This window comes from Amphiura filiformis, chromosome 11, assembly GCF_039555335.1.
Source record: "Amphiura filiformis chromosome 11, Afil_fr2py, whole genome shotgun sequence".
Lineage (NCBI taxonomy): Eukaryota > Metazoa > Echinodermata > Ophiuroidea > Amphilepidida > Amphiuridae > Amphiura > Amphiura filiformis.
Genome location: NC_092638.1, coordinates 57,583,456 through 57,593,505, shown reverse-complemented (window position 1 = coordinate 57,593,505; position 10,050 = coordinate 57,583,456). Strand labels below are relative to the sequence as shown.

Genomic DNA, 10,050 nt, shown 5'->3' with positions numbered 1-10,050 from the left:
AAATCACATGACATACATTTATGGTGACCAAATTCTCCCACAATTTTGTGGTCAAATAGAACATCTTAGTGTGTAACACTAGGATCCACAACATGCTCATCTATCAGGGCACAGTTCTTTAACCCCAATACATTTGTACATTCATTGAATGACCTTAGAAAATTTGGGTACAAAAACTCATTCTCTCCACACAAAAAATTGAGGTCAAATTTTGCACTACCAGTGTTTAATTGAGGTTATCGAACTATGCCATTGGGATGAGGCCATTGTGGTCCATAGTGTAACATACTTGTACACTACTCAAATAAATATAAATAATGATTTGACTTGTGTATTAGCATTTCTCAAAAACAGCATTCACATTGCAAATGAGATGAGTATCACTTCATTCAGTAACTGAACACTTGCGCTACCCAGTACTTAAGACCTATGACACAGATAAATACTTAGGTCCGCCCCATGAGAACAAAAAAGAAAGGACACAAATCAGGATTTTCCGTTTCTGATCCAACAATTTTTTTGAGTAGTGGACAATTGTTGTATGGTTATAATAGCTTCATGCCTTGCCTATTCACTGTGGCAGTTATGAATAATCAGATTAATTACCATAGCAATAGATGAATACACATTTTGAATAGATCGCCCTGCACTACAAGTAGGTTGCACTCATCACCTGTGTATGTCTGCAATCATAGATTGAATGGAATAGCCAATACCGCTTTTTTCAAAGATACTAATCTTACAGGTGCGAGTGATCAGCATTTCTTTGACATCTATGGCTCAATGCACAGGTACCGTGTGAAAGTTGTAGTGCAGGGCGATCAAGTCAAAAATTGTATTCATCTATTGCTATGGTAGCCTTAAATCACTTTTACAGCAAATACATGCCTTTCAATCCAATCAGGGTGGTCATGTTTTCAAAAGCAATGGGCAATTCCAGTTTACATCCATACACCCCCTACGAAAGACATGTCCTTAATCTTCCACACAGGAAGTGTGAATTTCAAAATGTGGGAGATTATTATGTCTTCCATATAGGGGGTGTATGGGTTTCAACTGGAATAGCATATGTTGTAGCCCTCTAAGGTGGGCTGTAACTAGGACAGACTTTGGTCCAATGATCAGGAAAATAAAATGCCTTGGAGAGCAACTCACTTTAAAGTTATGATTGGATTTAAAGAACAGTTGCAACAAAATATATCTCTTAAATTGGCAGAAAAGGCAAGACATGATATATCGTATTCATTCCAATAACCGCCCATGCCCCTATAAGCGCCCACCCAGCGACTTTGCTACAAACACAATATGAACTTATTAACCGCCCATCCAATGTTGTCAAAATACTTCCAGTAAGCTTACCTGTCGAGTGACTTTACATGCATGCAGTTGGGAAATTGAGCATCAAAAGTATCCACAATGTGCACCAAAATTAAATTATGACGCTATTTCATAGTGGGCAGATGTATAGATATTAAAAATACTTCACAATAACCACCTGCAAATGCCTTTAAAAGGCCAAGTTTGAGGTAATTCTGTCTCAAATTCGTATTTTTTGCCGGCGGTCGCCATCTTTACTCACAGTTAGTGCGCCCTAAAAAAAATGGTGTCAATATAATATATAGACACATTTTGTGAGGGCGCACTAACTGTGAGTAACTAAATACTTTCAGACGTTGATTGATGACTAAAACAATGTAAAAAATAAGCGCCCACCCAAAATGACTTTGTTAAGCGCCCTGGGCGCTTATTGGAATGAATATGGTACTTGATAAAGAATGATCTTGAATTCTTGATACATTAATTAAGAGATTCTTAGTGTATTCTTGTTATAATTAAGGGCAAGACAAAATTAAGAAAATCAAACACATACCATCTCCTGTGGTTTTTGAGATACACCTAGACTGTGCAAACTTCATTTGGGGACTTTCCATGAGTTATTAAACTCAAGAACTGCAAGACCTTCTGAAACTGCTAGTACATTGTATATTTGAATTCCTCAACAAAGATTACAAGATACACACATGGCTGTTACATTTGTTATCCCTTTTTCTAAGAGTTTATCAGAAGCTATCGTAACGTAGCAGACCTACAATCCACCAAATGTAACTTCATGTTTGCCAGCACCATCAATTGATGTTGAAAACAATCTGCATTCTGATCTGGTAGTTTGTTGCTCTGGGTTTCAAGTTTTCGACAGCATACATATTTTAAATTCTGGGAAATGTGTCATCTCCAAGTTGTGCACATTATTATGGTACTCATTAACAGAAACTGATCTGCACATTTATATGCGATGTGATCAAGCAAAATCAGTCTGAAGTTGAAAATATTGATTTTATGATATAGTCAAAAGGCTTATTGTTTTGGAAACTCTTAACTGCTCATAATTCCCAACGGTTTACAATCAGTTGCCACATAATTGTCTTAGGTGCTTCCACATGTGGTCAGTCGGCAAGAGCCCTCTCACATGGCTACCATTAATAGAGCCATTAGGCAAAACTATAAAGTAAACTTTTCAAAGCCTCAGAGAAATTGGCTAATTATTTTTTTCCCTTAAATTAAGTTTGTTTGCAAAATTTGCTTGCAAAAAATAGCTTAAAATATGTTTTAAAAGAATTTGTTGGTAGAATGGTGTTATTAACACTTTAAATTAAGAAAAATGTTTCATTAAGTATATTAGAAGTTTTGAAAGTTCTGACTATCTCAAGCACATTTTGACTGAGTTTGAGTGGGGGGGCACATTACACATTGGATTTGAACTCTTTGCAAGCTGAGACATGCTATGTTTTTCGCCTTAATTATCCTTTACCTATTTCTGCGAATATTTTGAACTTTCCTTTTACTTGTTTCTTCACAGCTTGTACAGGTTCCTCTCACATTCGCATGGCATACTACCATCAAATGGGATATAGTCGAGGTTGGTTGGTCGCTAAGAAGAATACTAAACACAAAACACTGCTGCAACGGTTCTTGGCTGAATGTCTGGCAGCTGAATTCTCTCTCTCTCACTCTCTCGTTTACTTGCTGGCTTGTTTGAACTGGTGCTGAGCACAATACATCTTATATAAACTATGTACACTGTCCAGGTCCTATGTTACATCTCGCATTTTAACCATCTTGTCCTGTGGTAACAAAGAAAACAAAATTACAATGGTTAGAACAGACGATGGTGACCGACATCCACTTAATGTGGCAACAGTAAATAGCGTAAACAAAACAGACAATATGACGGCAACACTGCCTGGACGTTGCCCCGAGCCAAGGTGCGTTTTTAGCTCTATTGGCCATGTTACAGAAAAAAAATGCACAAAATATTTCCCAGTGTAATGTATACATTTTCACATGAAAATAAATAATTTTGCATTCAAAATGAATGTAAGGAAAAAAAATCATTTTTGTGTTTACGTGTTAAACCAATGACGACGTCAAAATTCAGTCAATCTTGGCCCCCCCAGGGTTAGAATAGCCATAAACCACTTCTCAATCACACATAGCACACATTCCACAGGTGTGCATATAGAGCCGGGCATGATTAAGAGTTACAATGCACTGTTTCAGTTGAAATTCATACACCCCTATGGAAGACATAACCTTGATCTTCTACACAGGGAGTGTGAATTTCAAATGGGACTACCTGAATGGGTGATTCCATTTGAAATCTACACCCCTGCGTGTGCAATTGCTTTCAATCGAGGACACACACTTCACATTCCAACCATGGACCACTCGGCAATGGAGGACCGTCCTCGGTTTCTGGAGGTGACGTCTGCAAACGACCGCAAATGCTTGAATTTGCGAAATACATCCTCTATAGTTATGAGATATAACGTCTGCAGTTGCTAGGTTAAACTCCATAACCACAAAAATACACAAGCAAAATGGAAGAAAACATGTTCGGTATGTCGATTAAGTACGGATTGGGAAGTCCACGTTTGCATAGTCCTAAACAGCATCCACGTAGAGGTGTATGTATGGGGGTATATGGAGTGCAAGGGTGTATGGATTGTAACTGGTATAGCCCAATATTGTTACCCATTTGAAGTCCCAAATCCGTCACATCTCTTCTACCATGCTACAGGATTGTCCATAGGTGTTAGATCTATGACAGGTTTGAACTTACATTAATGAGTCAAAGGACTTTAAAGCCATAATGTGTGATTTGCTTCACAGCGACACCCTCAATTTTACTCAGATTTCTACTTTTTGCATAATTATACTAAAATACCACGTAAAAGACTAAGCCTGAAGTGCTTTAATAACAGTAAAATTTAACTTTTTGTATTAAAACCGGGTCGACCGGGTTTTATTCAGAGTTCAACGATCGAGTATTTGCTTGTATGTACATACGTCGAGCGCGATGCTCCATGCAGTTACATATAATACAATCGGCGAGCGTAGTACACGCATTGTAGGCGTTGGAATGAATCGCAATTTTCTTCGTTATACCTCATTTGTTTGGCCCGAAATTAAAAGGGGATAATGTGATCAGTGAAAACATTTAAATAAGAATCTATTCTTTATGCAACTCACACATTATTGCTTTTTAAATAAAATACACTTTAGTACCAGCACACTTCAGTACCAGCACATTTCAACAATTATTCCACTGCCATTAAGATATGTCAGAATCATTTCTGCTTCACCAAATCCACAACTGATGTACAGCTTCTCTCAGCCGACTTAGACTGTGATTACCCCCTAACAGCTCCCCATTTTACACATGGGTGAAGTGAAGCAATTGAGAATTAAGCCATTTTGCCCAAGGATGTAACACACTGGTTGTGGCGGTGCTTGAACCTACAACCTTTCAATCATGAAGTTCCTGCCCCAACCATGAGGCCACTGTGCTTCACTAGACTTACAATTAATTATATATGTTACTTAAATCCATTACATGTATATTGCAGTGTATGTTGGTAAACTGAAATTTATTTTCCCCAATAATTTCATGAAGGGAAGGACCAATAGACCCATCTGACCATTATGCAACCAGCTGTGCACCCATTCTGAATGAACATTCAAATAGACATTACTTGCAAGCATCCATATATGTGATGTGATCAAGCAAAATCAGTCACCGTTGGAAATATTGATGCCCAGATAAAGGCAAACAAAGGAAAAACTTTCTGTTGTTGTCTATTGTTTTGGAAACACTTCAACTGGTAGTATCTTTGGAACTAAATGTTCGATTTCAATGGGGTTTTCTGCAAAATGTATCTTTGCAAATCCTTTATACAATCATGTTGAAAACTTGAAATTGAATATGCCCAACTTCAGACTGATTTTGCTTGATCCCATCACATATGTATGCATGGTTAACCATATCATGCATGACCAAGCACACCTGCATCCTGCAGCAAATGGTAGGAGTGTACTTTGCAACTAAATATTATGATTCACAGATTGAGGTTCAGAATGAGAGTGGTATAACAACAAAAATTGTTTACAAAAATCACATCACAGGTTCATTTCAAGGACAATTTTGTTCCAAAACACCCCTAATTTGGACAATCGCAAACAATTTTGTCCTCGAAAATTCCGCGCATATTTCTTGGAAAGTACCCCTAATTGGAACCATCATGTGTACACATTGTCAGTGAAGACTGAACCTACCGGGCCATCTATATCAAATTCAACCAACCATCACTCAATCATGACAGGGCCTAATCATCAAAGGTTACTATATAACTCATACAAAGTTTCTTGGCATTTGATTGGCCTACTATTGATTATTTCTGCTATTTTTAGCGGCAAGCTGCAAAGGATTATTGCACTCGGCGTCCGTGCAATAGTCATTTTTCCATTGCACGGACGCGGAGCTACCATAGCAACGCTGACAGACGCAGCCTGAGCGTATTAAACTTATGCAGTTCGCCATTATGCACTATAAAGGGAGAGCCTCGAACTGGCAGCATACATGAATGGGAATTGAACTAGTCATAACGCTTCTGTGTAAGGTTACATAATTCTTCCTTTCATGTATGCTGCCAGTTCGAGGCTCTCCCACATAGTGCATAATGGCGAACTGCAGTAAGTAGCTTAATAGCTAGAGGTTTCCACCTCGACTACCAATTATAGGTGCGGGTGTTGCTTCTAAAATAAATATACATTTAGATATCTTTTAATTTATTTTGTTTTCCTGGTGATTTATAAAATTAAGTGAAAGCAAGGGAACTTATTTATGAGTTATATAAAACAAATATTGAATTTTTTTATTCGTTCAACGGAAAGAACATTTCCATTCTGTGAAATATGAACTACTATTCCATTCAACGAGGCTTTGCCAAATCATATTTCACCTCATGAAAATATTCTTACCATTGAACTCATAAACATTCAATATTTGTATACTAATCCCTTACCAGTCTCCTAATGAAGGTCAAAGTTGTGACTGAAATTTTGAAGCTATCAATTGTATTGATCAAAGGTTTAAAAGATATTCGTCGGCAGAGTGCAACACTATCGTAAGTGCAGTAGAATACAATAGCTGTCTTTTGTAAGACACCTATTGTTTGCAACACAATTCCCTCATCATACTCACATAAAGTGTTCAAGTTCTGTATATGTTTCTGATGGCCACTAAGCTAACCCAAGATATCGCCTTTACATGTAGTTGGGTGTTTTTTCTAGTGTTATTGGTTAAAAGTTAGTACATTTATTGAAATGTTGCAAATGGCAGCTATTGCATTCTACTGCACTTACGATGGTGTTGCATTCTGCCGAGGATATATTATATACTGTACCTTGTGTTCAGGACATATCATTGAGTAGTTCTCATCTTGTAATTGGCAACCTAAGAAAACAAAAATAGGAAGAAAATAATATTAATGGATACAATTGCTATTTTCATACAAGAACGTACATACAATATTTGAGTATTCCAGCAGCTTTCCCCTGCATTGCTTTGTGCAGTGTGTGTGTGCGTTATAACTGCATTCAAACATACCAGCTATGAAGTCGTGAGTATCGAGTCTACAATTGAGGGTATGTGTATGTTACAGGTAGTTCTGTGTTTAGTCCCCTAAATCAAGGAATCTTGAAAATCACAAGTATGCTGAGAGTGGGATGTTTATAAAAAGATATTATATAATTCATATTTGTGATAATTTTATCTGGATCTCATCAAATGTTGATATATTCACTTCATGCAAACATCATAAAGCCAAATTTGTCTGTTTGCCAAATTAGGATGGATTTGACAAGCTAAAGGAAATCATCAGGATTAGGAATAAGACTTGGATTGATTGCCTGGGGAATTGAATCTAACATATGGGCTGTCCAATATAATGATATAGATGGCACATCTGCAATTACAAGCAAAAAAATATGAACTTGCAATTCACAAGATTTTATCCTTGAATTGACACATACGAAGAAGTCAAAGAGTCAACACTATGAGAAAATCCGATCAAACAGCATATAGCTCCAATTAAAGCTAACCTCAGGTTGTGGAAGTATGATTTTGTGTTATCAGGTCATTCCTGGTAGGCAATAAGGTCTGTATGCAAGTGGGGTGCAGGGTGCACCCCCCAAAAAAAAATTGCAAAAGTATACAAAAATCCAAAATACCACAGGTTTTTTAACGTTTTTTTTTTTTCAAAAAGGTCCAAATTTTGGGAAGTCCACTTTTCACAAAATGAACCCCCTGAAAAATGTCCACTTTTTTCAAAATCAGCACCACCCCAAAAAATCTTGCGTACAGGTCTGCAGGCAATAGTGTAGCGTAAGTTATCCTATGGGGGGGGGGGTAATGGCCATGAATAGGAAAGGCAGGCCCCTCCCCATGCCCCTATGATGCTATGCCACTGCTGGCATCCAATTTGATGCAATTATATCCATCTACTAATGCTAGACTATTAGGCAAAAAAAAAATATTGTTGTGTTGCCCTCAAGTGAGAAAATGGGAAAGTTGGGGCGGACGGTCGGATTTCTTTTTTTTTTTCAAACCTTCAGTTCTTAAAAATCTCCTCAAATATTAAATAATGCTTCTTCAACTTGGGGATATTTGTCAATTCTGACTTCTGGATACCTGTTAGACATCAATTAATGACTAGTCTTTCAATAAAATATTAATTTTAAGTGAAAAACATAGATTTTTTGAACAAATCTGTAAAAATCATCATTCAAAAAAAAAAAAAAAAAAAAATGCCGACCCTGATTTTTCAGGATTTAGGGTCGGGCGGTTGAGGGCAACACAACAATTTTTTTTTTTTTTTTAGGCCTTATGCAAAATTCTAGATCATCTCTGTCTAAAATTTGTCTGACAGTAAATTAGACCTGGTTTCAGGTCTACGGGAAGCAGCCATTGAGCCACACAGCAGAGCCAATGCTGAGCTAAATCAAACACACATTGTGTTTACCATGATTTCAACCAGGAAGAGCCAAGTTGACTAGATCAAAAGACAAGGATTTCAGAGTGATGGCTAGCGTTGTGTGATCCTGGCTTGACCTGGTTCTTTTTATGAGATAAACAGGGCAGTTGCATCCCCATACTTTCCTGGTTGCAAGTGTGAAGTGGAGGCCGGATGAGTTCCTAACCAAATAAATGCAACAAGCCTGTGTCTGCCCAGACCGACTGGTTAAACAAATTATGACACAAACTGCAAACCTTTTAATATAACCTCCTCGTGAACTTGTGAACACTAATATCAATTTCAGAATATCCCTACATGCATGGGATGACACAACCCATACTTTCCTAATCTGCTGTCAAAATATATCTTGGTATATTTCACACATTTCAGTGTGTTTTATAGTCTATGACATACAAATGTTATTCAAATCCAAAATCGTGTAGCAAATTTATCAAATTGAGTAACATTTTACTACACCAAGCCACTAATTCCAACGCTGTTCCTAACTCAACATAATGAACTACAGGGTGTCCAAAAATGATGATTACATCAGACAGTTTTTGGTTTCAAGTTTAAATTCACCATCAACATGATCTTTTCCTAAACTTTTTAAAACTAAGCAAGCTCTTCCTTTGCTGCAAACTTAATTAAGATTGCAAAATGTAGACACTGAAAATATAGAACTTTGTACTATGCACATTCCACGTTTGGGGATCTTCAAACATAGATTTTCAAGAAAAAAAGGGTTATTTTCAAGCTAGTTGAACAGAAAGTGTAAACCTGTTTTAGGGTCATATTTGGGTCAAACATGTTTAGAGCGTCCTGCAAAATCCTTGTTTAGGGGTCATTTTTGGCCAAAAGACCACAAAACTTGCTTAGGGGGTATTTTGAAAACAGTTGGTTACACTTGTATAGGCCTACACAATTATTTTTGCATTTCCCTCTCCCATGACAACGTATTTCATCCCCCTCCCATTATAACATATTTTACCCCCTCCCCCCATTACATTGCTAGAATTTTGTTACACTAGATTTTGTTGTTGGATGCACGGTATGTTTAGACGCATCCACCACCAAGCCATGCATGATTCTGAGCCGATCCCTGGTGATTCTCCACTTGAGATGACCCAGGAGTTTGACCTTGACAAAAGGGAAAAGCCCCCATGTTGATCCTCACAGAATTGTCTGACATCTTTCATCAGGGTTGCCAATGCTGCACCTTAGTAGCCCAATTAGGTGACAAAACTGAATTTTAGGCACAGACTAGAAGAACCCTCTTGTAAAATGATAATCCCACCAGCAAATAAGGGCATGGACCCTAGTTCTTTTGGGATTTTCAGGAGGGAGCTTTCTATTTGTATCTGAAATTTACCCTCATATTAAAAAGGAGCATATGTGCACCATTTAGGCAAATCTATAGAGGCTGGCAGCATTTTTCAAACCTGACTTATGATGACAATAGTGTTTGAATACATGATTCGTACCCACAAGCTCCTTAGTTGGGTTATCTGAGGTTTTTTGGGTCGAGGAATTCATATCTGATGTCTATTTTATGATATTACCAACTTTTGACCTTCAAATCTAAGATGGCCGCCGATTTTCAGCTCAGAAAGGTCAAATTTTCACATTTGTCGAGAGCGCTCATAATAGGCTCTAATTAAAGTTCTCCTCATGCCGAGTTGAGTGATTGACTCTA

The 10,050-nt window shown here is 37.5% G+C and overlaps 1 protein-coding gene across 1 annotated transcript in view; it reads right to left on the bottom strand.

Annotated features, from left to right (window-relative positions):
- The window catches only part of LOC140163805 (uncharacterized), a 46,424-nt gene continuing 36,374 nt past the window's right edge, over nt 1-10,050 (bottom strand). Inside the window, 2 exon segments of the mRNA XM_072187121.1 lie at nt 1-3,122; nt 6,744-6,793. Coding sequence (XP_072043222.1) covers nt 3,090-3,122; nt 6,744-6,793 — 83 coding nt within the window. The 3' untranslated portion in view covers nt 1-3,089.